Below are 16,426 nucleotides of genomic sequence, written 5' to 3' on the forward strand. Positions count from 1 at the left end.
AAGGATTACAACCCAATCAATATCCGCCCGCTGCAAGCACCCGCGTCCCGTCACGCTTGCTGGAGTTAAAGTTAAACCCCCTGAGCTCAGGGAGCAGGGGCAGGGGAAGCTGCGCAATAACAACTTTAAGTCTGCTATCAGCCTATACATATCGATGATCTAGTGCATATCATCCTTGTATTGTACATTGCGCATCTTTAAGGGGCTGTGCTCGAGGCCTCCTTATACGGTCCTGAATACTCCTTTATCGCCGCGTTCTACAAGCTTTCTCGGTAGGTACTACCTTAGGTAGTCCCACGGCTGTACATCCAAGCTTTGCGGAGATTGCTTGGCTGACAATGGGGAAAGTAGCTGTATTCAACCTCGACATGTGAGGTTATCTGTACTGCCAAACCGCTGCATTGCTGTGCCGCTTGCTGTGAGGTACGAACGTCTTGGCGAGGTCTCACAGACACACACCAGACGGGGAGCCCTGTGCATATCTCGAGGTCTCGTTGCCTCAACGCATTGACCTTGAATCTCATTAAACCTAGGTCTTAAAAAGGACCGACACTCCAAAGCCGCACAACCTACCTACCTACAATATGAGCCTAGGAATTGGTGTCGGCGACATTATCAAGTTGAGCGAGTGCGCGTGGGGGTTGTACAAGGCGTACAAAGAGTCATCTGCAGACTTTGCTCAGCTCACGGCAGATGTACTCTCTCTCCACGCGATTCTTACCGAAATCTCCGAGTTCCTGAGCGAAAATGGCGACCAGCTTGACACTTCGCGGCTCAACCGGCTGGCCATGGTCACCGGCCCATGCGAGAAGGTGTTGAAGGACATGGAGGCATTGTATCTGAAGTACGACAGTCTCGGCACCCAGCAACAGAGAACTTGGGACCGCCTGAAGTATGGGTTGAAGGATTTGTCTGAACTCCGCAGGCGCTTGATCACTTCGGTAACCAATCTCACGGCCTGGTTCTCTATCGTCCTGTAAGTATGTTCTCATTGCTAATCCAGGAGACCTCACTTTGACCCATACCCCTTACACGTGGGCTGACAAGAAGTACTGTAGCGCAAGGACCACGCGTCTTGAGAAGAAGCTGGACAAATTCATCTCCGAGGTTCGAGGCGGCTTACGTGAAAAATCAGTAGCCAGCGCGCCCGATGCTGCGCAGGCAATCGAGTCGCCCGACGTGTGGTTCGAGCTGCGAAGGGAGCTCGAGGACGTGGGCATCAGCCCGGCCGTGCTCGAGGAGAAGAAGGACTACATCCTCGGCTGGCTCAAGCAGGTTCTATCCGACGGAGGACTCGACGAAACATGCAATGATGCTGCTCCAAAATTGCCGCCTTACAGCCTCGAGCCTCCAACAAGTGACATGACTCACCCCAGTTTCGGAGAACAGGACGCTTCGTCACTGCATGTGGGCAATGGCAACCACGTCTCGTCAGGATTGCCTCTTACCACTGCCAACGATGCGTTTGAGGAGGAACTGAAGCGCCAACATCTCGAGTGGCCGCTGGACGCCAAGGGCTCGGGAGACCACAAACAAGGGACATCATTCCCAGACAGGGTTGCAATCCCCTCGATAAAAATCCGACGACGCACCGACCCTGTGGTCATGATCAAGAAGCTGTTCAAGAACAACACCGATATCATTGAGGCCGCGAGCGACGGCGACCTGGAGCGGGTGGCCAAGCTGATCAGTCTGGGCATGGACGTCAACGCCCGGGAACGTTGGGGCTGGTCAGCCCTGAGCATGTGCGGTTACGGGGGCCACAGGGAGATTGCCCGCATCTTACTTGACCACGGAGCGGATTTGGATAATGTCGACGTGGATGGCGACACACCCGGAAGCTTGGCTGCGCAAAGGGGGCATACAGAGCTGGTTATTATGTTTGACGAGGAACGGGAGGCGAGAGATCGGAGGGTTAGGGAGATGGGATAGACGAGTTCCGGGCACTGGAGGACAGGCCTGACGGATGTGGGCGGCAGGTAGGTAAGTAGGATATCCCCTTATCAGTACGATGGTTGTGGTCAAAGGGGCCCGTTGGCGATTGCATCATCTTTATTGGGGCTAGGATATAATGTGCGTGTTGGACATATGGCAAGGGGGCTATCCGTCACAGGTTTCCTGGCCCAAATCTCCTTCTCGATAGCTGTATAGTATTTATGTACAACCTGGTACTCATGTCCGATGTGTATCGGACTTTGGTAAGGTACGATAATGCGATATGTTACGAGTCACTTGTTCCAGAGGGACATGTAGTAGTAGCTAAGACAGCAACACGATATAACGATTCTCGTCAAGACATTGACTGATACTTTACGCAGTAAGCACATGTGGAGAGTAGACCGTCCCCAAACCCAGGCATCCGCTAGCTCTCAGACTTGTACAAGTCCACAATCCTCCTTCCAACGCTCTCACCACTAAGATAAGCCCCCGCAACGGTGCCACACTCGTCGAACGGCGCGGCATGCTCCCCGCAGAACCACAGCCGCCTCTCAACACAGCCCTCCCTAAAGGCAAGCACATCTTTATCCGCCTCCTCGACGCCGACCTGAAAGTTGCAGTAGCTCGCATTGCCGCAGAGATCGTCTTTAAACCATTCGGTCGCCAGAATGGCTTGCGGTGTGCAGTTTGGATTCTCGGCGTCGTATCCAGGGAGAAGGGAGTAGTAGGGCCGAAAGAAATCGTCAAGCAGACGGTGCTTCTCCGCGGGAGTCTGGCCGTTAATCATGTTGACGATGTGACGTGTACAGTCACCGTAGAGGTAGAATAGGATGGTAGCGTGCCTGTTTGGCTGGGCAAAGGAGGAGAGATCCCATATCTCCTGCGGCCATTTGGAAGGGTTGGTTGACGCAGAGTATGTCGGAGAAAGCCAGTTTGTGTAGCATGGAAAATCGTCTTCGTTGGGCAGACCTGTTTTCCAGAAGGCACTCGGGAAGTTGAAGAAGACCTTTTCTAGCTGGGACAAAGATAGGTTGGATATGGCGGACCTGATGCGAGGGGGGAGCGGGGGATCGAAGAGGGTTGAGTGGTTCTTCTTCAACCATCCCAACGGTGCAGTCACGACCACCTCGTCAAACGACATAGTCTGCCCATGATCAGTGGTGACAGTTACCAGCTGACGCGAGGTCGGAGAGGCGGCTGGGTGAGAGGTGATGCCCACTACCCGCGTGTTTAGATGGATAGTTGCGCTGGTCAGCGCGGGCTTCGCGGCGAGGGCGAGGATGGAGGAATAGTTGGACGAAACAAACATCTCCTCTGTATGTGAGATGCCCAATGTCAGCGTGGTAAGCGGAACTGATGAGAATGGGGGCAGAACCTCCGCCACAGCACTCCTCCATCCACGCGAAACGTAGACTCTGTTGCCACACCGGCTGCCCGACGTAGGCACCAAACATCTCACTCATCTGGACCAGCAGGGCACGTTCCTTCGCGTCTGAGACAATGTCCTGAGCTCTTCGTCGGATGAAATCTTGTAAGGAGTCAGTACTCGCAATGTCTTTACCCCCGTTTTTTTCGTGAGCAGCCTTGCTGAAGTTGAAGGCCTCTTCAATGATCTCCCAGAGAATGGTCGACAGGCGCTCGGTCAGTTCATCAGGAAGTTTGTTCCCGTCCGAGTCGAAGATCAGCTGCTTGTTGTTCCAGTGGTGTAGTGGAGTCTTGGTGTCCATAGCCAGCTTGTAAATGGGATGAGGTTCACCCGAGTCAGACCAGGCATGAATCCAGTTGGGGCCTCTGTGTTCAATTAGCCTCGCTACTCTGCTCGTGGTCTTCAACTGTGTTGCGGTTTGACATGGCACGGAGACGTACATGTCAACTGTATACCCAAGTCCCTCGGACTGACAGATCTGTAACCGAAAGGTAAGTTGGTCCGCCGTAGATGCATCGAACACGACTGTTAACGCACCCTGCCCCCTATCCTGTTTCTCGCCTCTATGATAGTCACCTTGAATCCGTGCGAGAGCAAGACATCGGCGCATCGCAAGCCAGATATCCCGGCGCCGACGACACACACATGCTTTTGGTCCATAGCCAGCACGACCTGGGTGTCACTGACCAAGTAGTACTCGAAGTATTTCCCAGGTTTAGGTGTAGTTTTCGAGTCGTGGTAGTAGCAGTCACCTTCATGTTCGACCGACTTGCACTTATATATGTATATGATGCCGCGAGTGCGTGCACTGCGTGGCAAGATGCGCCAGGTGGTAAATCGAGAATATGGAGCTCCAAGATACCGGTAGATCTTCTTAGTGTCATGCGATGTGGAATCATCGACGAAGTTACTGTATGGCAGCGATTCGGGGCAGGTGGTACCTGAGCGAGCTGAGGTGTCTCGTCAGATGGCACTTTACAACCTGGAACTCACCGCGTAGCGAGGCAACTTGGGCACAATACGAAGTCCAGTACAGTTTGCTGGTCGATCCTGCCGCCCCGCAAGGGGCTCAGCCCGCAGCAATGCTACCAATGGCAGGACCACTGCAGGCAGATTCGTATGCAACAATGCCGGGTTGGGTGGTAAGGCATTTTATGGGGCATATTGCAGTGAGTACCTACCTTAGGTAAGGTACCTTGGGAAGCGGCGACGAAGCGCCTGCGGCGTTCACTTGGGCATTCGAGCACTCCAAAAAGATGCGAAATCACGGTCTGACCACCCCGTTTGCTGTCGAGTACCCGACCCAATCAGCCTACTGAGCTTAACCTCATGCGCAGTGGCAGTCTGTTGTCGACGCTGAAATGCCAATTGCAATTACTCCACATTTGTGATTCAAGATCACTTGCAGCTGCAAGTACGGGAGAGTACATATCCGACCTGAAGTTCTGTTAAGAGGGGTAGTCGAGAGGATCGTTTTTGCACACAAAATTTTCGCTGCACTAACAGATGTCCACCCTCCTCAATGTACATACCGACGCAATCTCTCCGCCTGGAGCCGAGCTTACCTTATTGTACCTCAATTGGCAGAGAAACATCGGGAACCATCCAAGATCACAGGACACTCGTCATTCCAGCGGCAGGGACGATGCCACATGGCTGTAACCCCGCCGTCAATCAGCGCGGAGCATTATACACACGAGCGTTATCTTCTCGAGAGGCAAGCGTAGCAACGACTCTTGTAGAATTAAAATCGGCGTTCACCGACCTCCGACTTGAGCGAGTTCCGAAGACGCGTATAACCCTAACCCCTCGTCGTTTTTCCCCCCTGACTCCCCCCTGAGACATCACAACACCTGTGTCCAACGCCTAACTTCAACGCCAGGTCAAAGATCTCATGCATTTCAATGAAAATACCGCTCCAGTTACTGGAGGTCTGCGATTGAAGCGACGGAAACACTTACCCGCCAGAGCGTTGTACCCAATACCTGTCCCTTCATGTCTCTTCAATATCCCGGCTCTTCACCCGCCCTGGCCCCCAATGATTGAGGATGTCTGTGTGCGGGGCAAAGTTGGAGATCTGCCAGCAACCTCACTTGATTGCTATCGGTAGATAGATCAGATCCCCGACTGTACCTAACTTCAAGTTGAAACCGCCTGCAGGTTAGTAGTATCTGACAAGCCTACAGGTATTCATGGCTCCGTCTCCTCTCCGACTTCTCTTGATTGGGAAACTGACTGGACAGCTACGACTTGAAGCTCTCAACTTTCTTCTTTTACTAAAACCGCTTAAAGACATCAGCCACCATCCCAGCCCAAGAGTTATCCCGATCCCCCCTTTCAAGTTCCCAAATGCCCCTATCAAAAGTGATCATAGTCGGCGCGGGCCCATCCGGGCTGTTGCTCGCACTTCTTCTCGCCAAGGCAGGCATCCCGGTGGATCTGCTGGAGCAGGCCACCGGGCTAGACAACAACCCGCGCGCGAGCCACTACACGGCCGAGTCGTGCATCGAATTCGAGCGTGCGGGGATCCTGGACGAAGTCTGTGCCCAAGGCTTCATCCCGGACGGCGTCTCGTGGCGACGCCTCGACCAAGACAAGACCATAATGGTCGCAGTCCGCAACACACCAGGCCCCGGTGGGCATAGCATGGTCTGCTTGCCCCTGCACAGGTTGGGGATGATACTGGAGAGAAAGGTCCTGAAGCAGGACAACGCGAGGATCTTTTATGGATATAAGGTTGTTGATATTGGCAGGCCGGAGGAGGAGGGGAAGGCGTGGGTCAAGGTTGAGAGGAAGGGGACCGAGGACGAAGGGGGTGGGGTCACTGAGGTCAGGGAGGCCGATTACGTGGTCGGCTGTGATGGGGCAAATAGTACGATTAGGAGGAGACTGTTTGGGGATGATGTTTTCCCTGGGTATACGTGGGATGAGCAGATTGTGGCGACGAATGTGTATTACGATTATCTAGGGAGCTGTGGCTACGACGATAGCCAGTTCTTTGTCCATCCGGAACACTGGTAAGTTGGTAATCATGCCGTGGAACGAGGACGAACAGACTGACATGTCTCAGGCATATGGTCGCCCGGATTCAGACCGACGGCCTGTACCGGGTGACGTATGGTGAGGTTGGAGGGCTCACATACGATCAGCTGAAGGAAAGACAGCCGGCCAAGTTTCAAGCCTTCTTGCCCGGCAACCCCACGCCAGATAAGTACAAGCTGGTCAATTTCAGTCCATACAAGGTGCACCAGCGGTGCGTGGACAAGATGCGCGTCGGGCGGTACATCTTGGCGGCAGACGCAGCTCATTTGTGTAATCCTTTGTAAGCTTTTCCGTGATCTTGCCAGTTATGAATGCATGTGATACTGATAAGTAATCACGAACAGCGGTGGAATGGGTCTTACAGGGGGTATTGCCGACGTCGGCAGCCTTTACGAGAGCCTCGTGGGCATCCACACCGGTCAAGCCGATGATTCAATCCTCGACGTGTACGACGAGGTACGGAGACGGATCTGGGCGACTATTATCAACCCTATTTCGACGGACAACATGCGGCGGCTGTTTCAGTACTCAGATCCGGACGAGGCAATGGAGAAGGATTCTTTCTTCAGGATGATCAAGGAGATGCAAGAGAGGCCAGCCGGCGCGGAGGCTGCAACGAAGGTGAGTTGGTCCTATTCACCAGACTACACCGGGGGTTTGTTGACATTCGCAACAGCCTGGACTACCGTCGTTGCGATATGACATGACGCAGCACTTTCGGTAGTAAGCTGGTGTCAAACGATGCTTTCCAGTTAGTCAAGACTGGCTCATGGAATCTAGCAAGTTCGTTGGCCCTAGGAGCTCTGGACAAGCAAACTAGTGCATACGGGGTGGCTTAGATGCATCGCTTACTTGCTCAGGAGTCCATGATGTACGTGTCATCCTTCTCGTCGGGTCAGCATTCCACCCGCCGGTTCACGGCAGCGGGTCGGGCGTCACCAACCTCAAACTTGCTTGTCCAGCCAGAGACCCAAGCAGGCAAACCATAAAAGGGCCCGTTGCTAGCTTAGACTCTCCGTCTCCAGTCATTCTCAATCCCCAACACACCAACAAGCAACCAACAACTCCCCAAAGAACACAGGAAAATGCAACTAAAGTTTGTCCTCCTGGGCCTCGCCACCGCGGCAATGGCCCTGCCGTCCGCTCGCCTGCACACACGGCAGGAAAACGCCGTGCCAGACGCCTCCATCGGCACGGCTGCGGACACGACTGACAACCGCGACATGCGCCGGGATAACCACGCAACCTCCTCTCCCGTCGACATCACTGACAACCGTGACATGCGTCGGGACAATCACGCAACTTCCTCTCCTGTCGACACCAGCGACAACCGTGACTGGCGCCGGGACAACCACGCTCCTGTCGACGACAACGGGATCGGCACCTCGGACCGTGACGCTTAAAGCGGTGGTGACCCATGATGCCTAGGATGGAAGGCTCTCTGGTGCCGGACAGGGTTGTCTGGGGTAGGTGTTGACCGTGTTGTGGCTGTGCGAGGTGTTGAGCATGCACGTGGGGGTGTAAAAGTGTTGAGATTCAGGGGCAGAGACCACATGTAATACTGTCACAGGGACGTTGAAGTGCGGTACCTCGTGGAGCAGGGATCCGTTCATCTGTATCTACATAAGGTATTCAGGCTATCTCCCAGTCTTTGAGGTAAACTGCTCAGGGCTGGATACAATCATCTTCGTACCCCATAACCGTGCATTTCAACAGACATACCTAATCTCTTACGACCATTCCCAGGCCCAACCGCAATAACAATCCTACCCTTTCCCCTTGCCACGGCTCTTCAAACTTCCCCTTCCCCTAACAGGCCTCCTTTTCTTGAGCCGCTTCCCGGGCCGTCTTTGGTCGAACCACCCCGGAAAGGCCCATCTCCAACTTGTGGGCTTGCTCGCCCGCCCGGCCTGCAGTCCCCTTTTTGCCTTGGCTTCTGAGCCTTTTTTGAACCAGGCGTGCCTGTCACCACCGGAGGATCGCCGCAGTGCCGGCGAGGTACTCGCCCCCTTCTTGAATGATGCCCTGGTAGCCGCGCGACACCAAAGCTCGCTGGAGATTCCGACTAAAGAGGTCGCAAAAATGTTGGAAATGGTCCACCAGAAAGCGGTCCCAGGGGAAAAGGTGGCCGTTAGGAGCACATGGCCTGTTGGGCTGGAAGGGGGAGCGGAGGATGAGGAAGGCGAGTCGGGAGGCGAGAATTTAACGATATCGGTTGTGAAGATTGTCTGTGGGGTTTAGGTCAGTTTGGTAGGACTCGGGATTGCCGTGTGTGTTGAAGACGGTACTACTTCAACAATGCCTTCGTGTGCATCAAGGGATGGACTCAGCAGAGAATGGACATGAAGAACCTACAGAGACTACACTCATGGGTAGCAAGATTAAGGTAACGGTCGCAAAGACACGCATAGCTGCCGAGTCCTGGCGTGTGAACTCGGCGAGATCTCTCATCGTTCGCTCGTTACGGTCCTGGACAAATCTATGGATCTGTTGCGTGGTAGTCAGCGTACGAGATGGAAGGTCATTTAACTTAACAACAACAGGAACATGAAGGAATGGAATGCTTACCGTGGCTTCGCGCCTCCTACCTATGCGCTGCACCACGGCAGCCCGCCGCAGAATGTCATTGATGTTTTCGGAATAGACTTGTATCCTCGCAGTCGCATCGTCGATGGTCTTTCGAACTTCCTCATGGTGATTGTTGATCCAATCAAGCTGTAGCCCTTGAAGTTTCGGATCTTGAAGCAGTTCTTGTCTGTAAAACTTGATGAGGGCGGCACATACATATCTGTTCGCCTCAAGGCTCGTTATGCATTCCTCCAGTTGCTCCATGAAGCGGTTCAGCTTCTTCAACGCAATGCCTTCGACGTCATCTCCATGCTCATATACGGTGTATATATCCGTCTGGCTGATATTAGCTCCAGCCGGGCAACCAGCAGCGAATCGGGGTTGCTTACAAGATCGCCCAAGACATCATCCATCAAGGTGATGTAGGAGTTGTACTTGCTCATTGACCAGTCAACGAGGCAGACTAGTGCTCGCAGACTGTTCTCGAACCGCTCTTGTATTGGGCTACTCGACGACAAGGCGCGGGTTAAGAACGCAGACCTGATATCGTTGGAACTGTTGTCCCTCAGGCCATCCGAGGCAGTCTCGTCACTGTGTGGATCAGTGCTCGTAATGATCCACAGGCTCTTGCCGTTGTCAACGTCAAAATGGTGGTAAACCACCGCCCTGGTCTTGCCATACAGATTTGCGAGCTCGTATTCGTCCAGAGACAACTCTTCCTCCTCATCGTAGTCCTCCTCCAACAACTGATCCTTGAGCATCACCCGCAACTCAAAGACGAATTGGTAGTGCCGACCACTCCTGCCGAGCTCGACGAGTGAAGAGGCCGATTTCGAAAACATCCTTAGTCGGTAAAAGCTGCCGAAAAAGGGGTCACTCTCACCTGTCATCGGGTCATTGCCTAGGTACGATATGAAGTGAAGGAAGCAAGGGGACACCTGGTGGTAAGTGAGGATTTTCAGCAGCATCTCCTCGGTAATTCTGAGTCGCTGGCGCTTGGAAGAGACCAAAGATGCCAAGAAACTGAGTAGGTAAACAAGCATGTCAATGGTCGGGTGACTCCCGCTTTCACAAAATACCGGAGTCTAGTGAAAAGAGTCAAGGGAACTAACATGAACCGGCAGACTGGATCCGCCCCTAGTGCCAAGTCAAGCGAGCCGTCTTCGTCTCGGCTACAGGGATTGTGGCGAAAACCGAAGAACTCGTCAAGCGCTCGGGCCGAGACGACACGTTAGGTCCCATAATCCATGATTCTTCCTCTGTCTCGCTCTTCTTCCGAGTCAGAGGCGTCGTTCCTGCTGATGCCTGCATCGTGAATGAGAACCTGAAGAGCCTTTCTGATAGCTTTGGCACGCGCTGGGAGCCGTTTTTGACCTTTGAATGGCGCTCCGAAGAGGACCTTGCGCTCGGTGGCGGTGAAGTTGCCTGTGATGTCGGTGACTAGATCATCAAGTCCGGTGCGATCGAGAAGGTTCTTAGGATAACGATCCCAGTGTCGCATTGCATTTATAAACGTCAGGAGTGGCTCTCGTTTGTGGATATCAGACTCTCCATCTATGCTCGCACTCGTGGTCGCAACAGCCATCTTGTATTCTCCAAATCCTCATTTTCTCCGCCGAGAATTTGATCGGTTTGGTCGAGGTCTGGTACTTCTCATTTCAGAAAGTTAATATCACGTCTACCCCTGAAGTTTCTCGACAGCATCTCATTGCAACCACTACATACCTCTAGATACTCCTGCCGAGTTACATCGCCTATGGTTGGGAGCTTCGTAATGAGGTTAAGACATAGGATGTTCTTTTTCTACTTTCTTGAGTCCAGTCGTCTGCGGGGATGGGAGATGCCATTGTGCAAAGCGGGGAGCTTACTTACATATGCCGGTGTCTCTGCTTGACTCTATGTGGCGGGCTGTAAGTGGCGTACTTCTGACCATTCAGAGCGAGTTACCACTCTTCGAAACCGCAACCAGACAGCATACCACGGTACAGTACAGCAGCCCAACTACTAGTAGTGAGTCCACAGACTCGACTCAGCTGAGCTATCCCCGCCGGTTCGGCCATGCACTGTATCGAGACCTAACGGAGCCAGGCTGGCCGTGAAGTCGTTTGCTAAGTACATGCTGCGCCTAAATCCGACTTCTGAAGCCATGACGGAGGTATCGTGGATGGTCATCAACCAGTTTGCTGAGATTAGGTATAATGGCTGCCAATATCTAATCCCATTCCCTCGTGTTTCAAGGTCCTCCTCGGCCTAGCCGCCTAGGTATCGGCATCCCACTTCTTTCTCGGCTTTGGTCTTCCAATCCTTCTCGGTCTCGGCCCCCAAATCTAGCCGACGGGCGAACCAATATACGAGGAACCGGCCCGAGGGCCGAATTCTCATCAGCTGCTGTTCCCTGAACAACCCGCAGCTCATTTTCTGGCCGCTGGTTTGACAAGTATTGGCCTGTCAAGCAAGTGTAACTGTGTAAGGTTCCGGTGGTCCGTACTATGTGCCTTAATTTCAGCTAGGCTTTTGGCCCAAAAGTTTTGGGAAAGGGAGCTCTAGTGATTGAGATTACCTACCTACCTTATACACCTTCCTTTTCACCTTATGCTCTTAGGAATCGCTTTGGGAAGGGGAAGGAAAAAACAAGAAAAAACAAGAAAAAGAAAAAAGAAGTCGTTCGACGGGAATTGAGCCCGACGTGGGGGTCGAACCCACAACCTTGAGATGACGGAGAGTCCTTAAGAGTCTCACGCTCTACCGATTGAGCTAGCCGGGCAGGCTATTTGGACATTGCTGTGGCAAAATTTGCTCAAGGGGTGCTCGGGAGGTGGTAGTCGCGCAGTGCCAGATCTGCAAGGGGCGAATGCTATGAAAGGGGCTGAAGAAGCCTAGCAAAGAATGGTTGTATTGTCTGTACGGAGGTTGGAGGTTGGAGGAGGGAAAAGAGCCAAGCCCAGTGCCCACAGTGGCCTCCAACAAATACAGGGTTCCTCCAGGGTTCCTCCTTCCCACTCAACAGGGCTTTGATAACCTGCATAACGAAGGAGCCATCAATGTCAGCGTGGTGTCAGTAAGTAATGTCCCCCTTGTTTGCAAAGGACTGGTCAAAATGCCATGATAACATAGGTTAGGTACCGCTTAGACGCCTCTTTCTCCTTCCAACTAGTAGTGCCCCCTGAGATAGCACTCCAGTCCCTAGCCCACAGGCGCTTACACCTTAATAGGAGACACAGCGATAGGACATGACTTTTAACTGTATCACTGGCTATACCGGTGTTGTTTTTGAATTCCCTGTAAACACTGAACATATGACATATACCTATGGTATCTGTAGTCAGGCAAACAGCCGATCAGGACCCAAAACCGAGCTTCGGGACTGTTGTTGGGCCGATATTGTTGGTAATACTCAGACTGTCCGACCAATGAGATACCCTGTGCGAAGTTGCAATCCAAGCGGGCGTTACTTCGTAGAATCCTTGCGAGGTCCATAAAAGCCGATCTGGCCCGTGTTTTGCTGCCGGCCGAGATACAATTGCCTGGTTCGCTCCTGGTGCTGGCCAGGGACTGGAAACTATGACGTGGTTTGGCCGAAGGCGCATCCGCCCCGATTCGGGCCCCTCGGCTCTCAAACTATTCCGCCTACCGGGCATACGAGGTGATTAAAGGACGCGGATCAAACTCGAACAGAACCTGCCTCGGGTCGATAATGGGCATGCCGCATCTCAGTGTCATCAGCTGCAAAGGGTTATACAGCAGTTGCATGAGATCACTGGCACCAAATACGACCTGGAGTCATGATGCCGCTCAGACACATTCTCCCTCTTTTACTCCAAGTCTTGGACATATCGGCTGCATGCGCAGCCAACACCACGTCAACCCTCTTTCGGAATGGCACGATTGTCGCATTCAACAGAGAGACTGAATCGCTCGAAGTGATTCGCAACGGCGCGGTATTGGTGACAGGCGACCGAATTGCCAGCATCTTCCCGAACCTCCCAACCCGCTCTGAGCTGCCGTCCGGCACTGAAGAGGTCGACATCACGGACAAGATTCTCACCACTGGCTTTATCGACACCCACCGACATGGCTGGCAGACGGCGTTCAAGACGCTTGGGAGCAACACGTCCTTGATCGAGTACTTCCCTCGGTACATCGGCTTCGCCGCGCAAGGTCATGTCAGTGCCGAGGATGTCTACATCGGCCAACTGGCGGGCTTGTACGAGGCGCTCAATGCTGGCGTGACGACTTCCGTGGACCATGCGCATCACACGTGGTCTCACGAAGCGGCCGTGGCAGGCTTGCAGGCATCCATCGACAGCAATGCGCGTGTCTTTTGGTGCTATACAATTCAGGACAGGGAGAATTTTAGCATCGACGAGCAGCTGGCCGACTTGCGAGCAGTTGCTGCCACTGCTTCGTTTCGAGGGACTCCGACGAGCATGGGAATTGCGTATGATTCGTTTGGACCGAATCCAAACCTCACCGTGGTGGAGGCGATTGTTGGACTCATAAGGTGTGTTCTCACATACTGCCACTGCATGCTGTGTTCGGCACACTGACTGTGACAGGGAATTCAACCTCTCTGTCCTGACAACGCACTCCGTCCAAGGGCCTTATGGTTGTAAGTCACTCCGCTTAACCCCTGCCCCTGACTCTAGGTAACATTTAACGTTAACCCATCGCAGTCGACAACTCGCCCGAGGACCTCGACTCTCTCAACATCCTCAACCTCCCCATCCCCATCATCATCTCGCACGCCTCCTTCCTCACCGCGGCGGGGGCCACCCTCTTGCGGTCCGCCAACCAATACATCTCCATCACGCCCGAGTCCGAGATGCACTACGGCCACGGGCACCCGACGGCGCACCTGATCCTGGACCAGGCCGCGCTGGGCGTCGACACGCACTTTACCTTTTCGACCGACATCCTGACGCAGGCACGACTGTGGCTTCAGAGCGCGCGGCGCACGCGCTACGAACTCGTCCTTGACCTGTGGCAGACGCCCATCAACAACCCCATGTCGGTCAACCAGGCCTTTTTGCTGGCCACGCGCCACGGCGGGCTGGCGCTGCGGAGGGATGACCTAGGCGTGCTCTGTGAGGGCGCCAAGGCGGATTTGGTGATTTGGGACGGGACGAGTCCTGGCATGCTGGGCTGGGTTGATCCGGTCGCGGCTGTGATCCTGCATGCCAATATCGGGGATGTCCAGGGGGTTATGGTGGATGGGCGGTGGAGGAAGAGGGATGGGAAGATTGTGGATAAGAGGTACGAAACGGAGGTGAAGCAGCGGTTCTTGGAAAGTGCAAGGCGGATTCAGAGGGATCTTATCAACACGCCGTTGCCGGTCTTGAATGGAGGCATCACGCAGCGGGTGGATACGCTCAGGGGTGAAGGGGACGGGTATGCGGAGACGCTTTTAGAAGTTTGAGGATTAAGCTGAGGTCGGTTCCAACGGCGATAGCTGATTCGGACGCTACGAAAGGATTTCGTTTCCTAGATCCCACTTCAGGTCAGATACGTGGGTTACTGACACTTTGGCTGGTAGATGTCAACACGCTGGGAGACCGCGCAGTATCTTGGTACCTAACTCCGTCCTGTTTTCTTATGTTATACCGCTGTGGGTTCTGAGCCAGAAAGAAGCCTTGAGAATGCTGGTCGGCGCTTTGAATGAAACAGCACCGTAGAAGCAGCACCCATTCGCCAGCATGGCTGTTTAGGTGCTAAATCGCTTGGTTTGTTCAGGGTAGCACCACAAGTGCAGTACTGACGTCGCAATATCATTTTATCGTCAGTCACTGCGCCGGGCGAGATTCTCCAAGGGGCCGCCTTCCCTCAGCAAGAATCCCTTGATAGTGTTCTTGGCCAGGACCACCAGATCCCCGAGGCCAAATCCCTTGTCCCAGCCTTTGCCTTGCTCTCTGGCCTCCTTGATTTTCCAGAAGAGGGTGCCCTGGTTCGGTTAGCCGTTCACTCTAGCTCCTAACCCTCCACTTTACTCGGAAAAACTCACATCGTACGTCTGACGGAGGTCCTCCTTAGACACGCGCCCATCCTTCTGCACCAGCAGCCAGGTGGTTCCGAATTCAAAGATAGCTGCACCCCACTGGAACCATCCAGGTTAGCCACTCACATTAGGACGCGAGAATTGGCAAGGAAATACCACGACATACCCCGTACGGATCAACAGCCAGCCGATTCCCCTTGATCATGTTCCACAGCTCCGAGGCAGAGAGCGACCCAGAGCCCGTCACGTCCCACTTGGAGAACATGTCCTCAAAGTTCTGCGGGAGGAAGCGGCCCTCCCTGTCGTAAGTTCCAGAATCAGAGCCGTGCTGAGCGAAAAGTTAGCGCCAACGGATCAAAGGATGAGTCTATGAGAAGAGAATGGAAAGTGCTCAAGTTTGTCCAACATCGTACCTTTGCCTTGTGGATGCTCCCCACATAGACACGAAACAAGGGATCCGGGATGTACGACTTGGCCAACCGCGTGGGATACGAAAAGTTGCCATTAATAATCACCATCGCGAGGAAGGAGAACAGGATATTAAACCCCAGGTCCCGGAAGCCAATGTACGTGTCCCAGGGGTAGATCTGACCGTCGTTGTCACGGTCCCAGAAGAGGACGTGCTGCTGGAGGACGGTCTGTAGAGTCACACAGTCAAAATGCATGATCAGTTCCCGTCCTCATGTGAGACCATTAGGCTAGCTGGGCGCAACTGACATAGTCCTTGAACTTATTCTGCGACTCGGGACTGCCTTCGGGCTTGGCCATCGACACGGCCAGATTGGCACGGGCAATGGAGGGCTTGCTGATGAAGGCGTCGGTGTCTACGGCCTGCTTGCGGCGGCTGGTGGGCGGGCACCTTGGGGCGGCCACGTCAAAGTCAACGGGGTCGCCATTGGTGGTTGGGCTTGAGCCCCCTGAGCGTGACCGGGGCATCGCGTCGGCTGGGTCTGGAGGTTTTGAACTCTGGGTTGGACTCAGGCGGCAAAGGTATTGTAAAGAGATGGTCCAAAACTCAGGTCGGTAAAAACGCGAGGGCCAAGAATTAGAGGGGGAAGAACCCGGGGGAAATTGGAAAATGAAGACCAATTCGAGTAAGGTATTTGATCGACTTGGATAGCCGGGTCAGATATGAAAGGCCTTTTGTAGTGCACTGTGCAACCAATTGGAGCACCTGTGATTGTCAGGAACGGAGCAGCAATTGCACGTGCGGTTCCTGATCCGGAGACCAGTTGTCTGCATTACCGACGACCGCCACTTCCTCTTTAGTTTTGCAAACCGGTGACGTCATCATGACCGTCGTGATACCCCTGACTAAGCCCCGAGCAGTGAGCTTGGCAAGTTCCACAAGGACCACATGCTAAATACAGCGCTCGTTTCACGGAAGTGTCCCAAAACCCAAAACCACAAAAATTTTAATTAGTCTACACCCAGGTAGGCTTCACAGCCCTACAGTTTTA

At 53.7% G+C, this 16,426-nt stretch overlaps 8 protein-coding genes and 1 non-coding gene across 9 annotated transcripts; 4 read left to right on the forward strand and 5 right to left on the reverse strand.

Moving 5' to 3' along the window:
• The first annotated feature begins 114 nt into the window (after positions 1 to 114).
• On the forward strand, positions 115 to 2,283 carry N656DRAFT_839830 (uncharacterized protein). The gene is made up of 3 exons (XM_064818913.1): positions 115 to 272; positions 349 to 976; positions 1,059 to 2,283. The coding sequence occupies exons 2-3, from the start codon at positions 585 to 587 to the stop codon at positions 1,930 to 1,932; spliced, it is 1,266 nt and encodes a 421-aa protein (XP_064665840.1). The 5' UTR covers positions 115 to 272; positions 349 to 584; the 3' UTR covers positions 1,933 to 2,283.
• Positions 2,204 to 4,346, reverse strand: N656DRAFT_839831 (FAD/NAD(P)-binding domain-containing protein). The gene is made up of 4 exons (XM_064818914.1): positions 3,902 to 4,346; positions 3,805 to 3,842; positions 3,314 to 3,729; positions 2,204 to 3,252 (listed from the first exon to the last, which is right to left on the reverse strand). Exons 1-4 carry the CDS (start codon positions 4,022 to 4,024, stop codon positions 2,363 to 2,365), a joined length of 1,467 nt encoding a protein of 488 aa, XP_064665841.1. The 5' UTR covers positions 4,025 to 4,346; the 3' UTR covers positions 2,204 to 2,362.
• A 1,367-nt stretch (positions 4,347 to 5,713) lies between these two features.
• On the forward strand, positions 5,714 to 7,130 carry N656DRAFT_718201 (FAD/NAD(P)-binding domain-containing protein; the record flags this gene model as incomplete). Its single annotated transcript, XM_064812256.1, has 4 exons — positions 5,714 to 6,381; positions 6,435 to 6,686; positions 6,751 to 7,027; positions 7,083 to 7,130. 4 exons carry the CDS (start codon positions 5,714 to 5,716, stop codon positions 7,128 to 7,130), a joined length of 1,245 nt encoding a protein of 414 aa, XP_064665842.1.
• A 361-nt stretch (positions 7,131 to 7,491) lies between these two features.
• N656DRAFT_801904 (uncharacterized protein) lies at positions 7,492 to 7,809 on the forward strand (the record flags this gene model as incomplete). The annotated part of the gene is made up of 1 exon (XM_064818186.1): positions 7,492 to 7,809. The coding sequence occupies one exon, from the start codon at positions 7,492 to 7,494 to the stop codon at positions 7,807 to 7,809; it is 318 nt and encodes a 105-aa protein (XP_064665843.1).
• A 223-nt stretch (positions 7,810 to 8,032) lies between these two features.
• On the reverse strand, positions 8,033 to 10,017 carry N656DRAFT_832401 (uncharacterized protein; the record flags this gene model as incomplete). Its single annotated transcript, XM_064818659.1, has 4 exons — positions 8,033 to 8,634; positions 8,762 to 8,893; positions 8,975 to 9,310; positions 9,364 to 10,017. The coding sequence occupies 4 exons, from the start codon at positions 10,015 to 10,017 to the stop codon at positions 8,173 to 8,175; spliced, it is 1,584 nt and encodes a 527-aa protein (XP_064665844.1). The 3' UTR covers positions 8,033 to 8,172.
• Positions 10,018 to 10,118: 101 nt separating this feature from the next.
• Positions 10,119 to 10,823, reverse strand: N656DRAFT_434518 (uncharacterized protein). The gene is made up of 2 exons (XM_064809642.1): positions 10,700 to 10,823; positions 10,119 to 10,617 (listed from the first exon to the last, which is right to left on the reverse strand). Exon 2 carries the CDS (start codon positions 10,557 to 10,559, stop codon positions 10,206 to 10,208), a length of 354 nt encoding a protein of 117 aa, XP_064665845.1. The 5' UTR covers positions 10,560 to 10,617; positions 10,700 to 10,823; the 3' UTR covers positions 10,119 to 10,205.
• Positions 10,824 to 11,652: 829 nt separating this feature from the next.
• Positions 11,653 to 11,738, reverse strand: N656DRAFT_t138. Its single transcript has one exon. It is a non-coding gene; the product is annotated as a tRNA-Lys (tRNA).
• Positions 11,739 to 12,467: 729 nt separating this feature from the next.
• N656DRAFT_740058 (amidohydrolase) lies at positions 12,468 to 14,593 on the forward strand. Its single transcript, XM_064812792.1, has 3 exons — positions 12,468 to 13,475; positions 13,531 to 13,583; positions 13,648 to 14,593. Exons 1-3 carry the CDS (start codon positions 12,757 to 12,759, stop codon positions 14,388 to 14,390), a joined length of 1,515 nt encoding a protein of 504 aa, XP_064665846.1. The 5' UTR covers positions 12,468 to 12,756; the 3' UTR covers positions 14,391 to 14,593.
• Positions 14,594 to 14,750: 157 nt separating this feature from the next.
• N656DRAFT_718331 (Caleosin-domain-containing protein) lies at positions 14,751 to 15,902 on the reverse strand (the record flags this gene model as incomplete). Its single annotated transcript, XM_064812271.1, has 5 exons — positions 14,751 to 14,912; positions 14,973 to 15,065; positions 15,133 to 15,294; positions 15,380 to 15,604; positions 15,684 to 15,902. The coding sequence occupies 5 exons, from the start codon at positions 15,900 to 15,902 to the stop codon at positions 14,751 to 14,753; spliced, it is 861 nt and encodes a 286-aa protein (XP_064665847.1).
• Between the last annotated feature and the right edge of the window lie 524 nt (positions 15,903 to 16,426).

Source organism: Canariomyces notabilis (genome assembly GCF_033297395.1).
Source record: "Canariomyces notabilis strain CBS 508.74 unplaced genomic scaffold N656scaffold_33, whole genome shotgun sequence".
Classification (NCBI taxonomy): domain Eukaryota; kingdom Fungi; phylum Ascomycota; class Sordariomycetes; order Sordariales; family Chaetomiaceae; genus Canariomyces; species Canariomyces notabilis.

What these genes read in the sequence shown, in the direction of transcription:
- N656DRAFT_839830 (XM_064818913.1), top strand. Translation starts at nt 585, where the DNA reads ATGAGCCTAGGAATTGGTGTCGGCGACATTATCAAGTTGAGCGAGTGC. An exon ending in GCCTGGTTCTCTATCGTCCT is followed by an intron (nt 977 to 1,058) that starts GTAAGTATGTTC and finishes GAAGTACTGTAG; the next exon opens with CGCAAGGACCACGCGTCTTG.
- N656DRAFT_839831 (XM_064818914.1), bottom strand. Translation starts at nt 4,024, where the DNA reads ATGGACCAAAAGCATGTGTGTGTCGTCGGCGCCGGGATATCTGGCTTG. An exon ending in GAAACAGGATAGGGGGCAGG is followed by an intron (nt 3,843 to 3,901) that starts GTGCGTTAACAG and finishes TTTCGGTTACAG; the next exon opens with ATCTGTCAGTCCGAGGGACT. An exon ending in CTTGGGTATACAGTTGACAT is followed by an intron (nt 3,730 to 3,804) that starts GTACGTCTCCGT and finishes AATTGAACACAG; the next exon opens with AGGCCCCAACTGGATTCATG.
- N656DRAFT_434518 (XM_064809642.1), bottom strand. Translation starts at nt 10,559, where the DNA reads ATGGCTGTTGCGACCACGAGTGCGAGCATAGATGGAGAGTCTGATATC.
- N656DRAFT_740058 (XM_064812792.1), top strand. Translation starts at nt 12,757, where the DNA reads ATGATGCCGCTCAGACACATTCTCCCTCTTTTACTCCAAGTCTTGGAC. An exon ending in GCGATTGTTGGACTCATAAG is followed by an intron (nt 13,476 to 13,530) that starts GTGTGTTCTCAC and finishes TGACTGTGACAG; the next exon opens with GGAATTCAACCTCTCTGTCC. An exon ending in CGTCCAAGGGCCTTATGGTT is followed by an intron (nt 13,584 to 13,647) that starts GTAAGTCACTCC and finishes AACCCATCGCAG; the next exon opens with TCGACAACTCGCCCGAGGAC.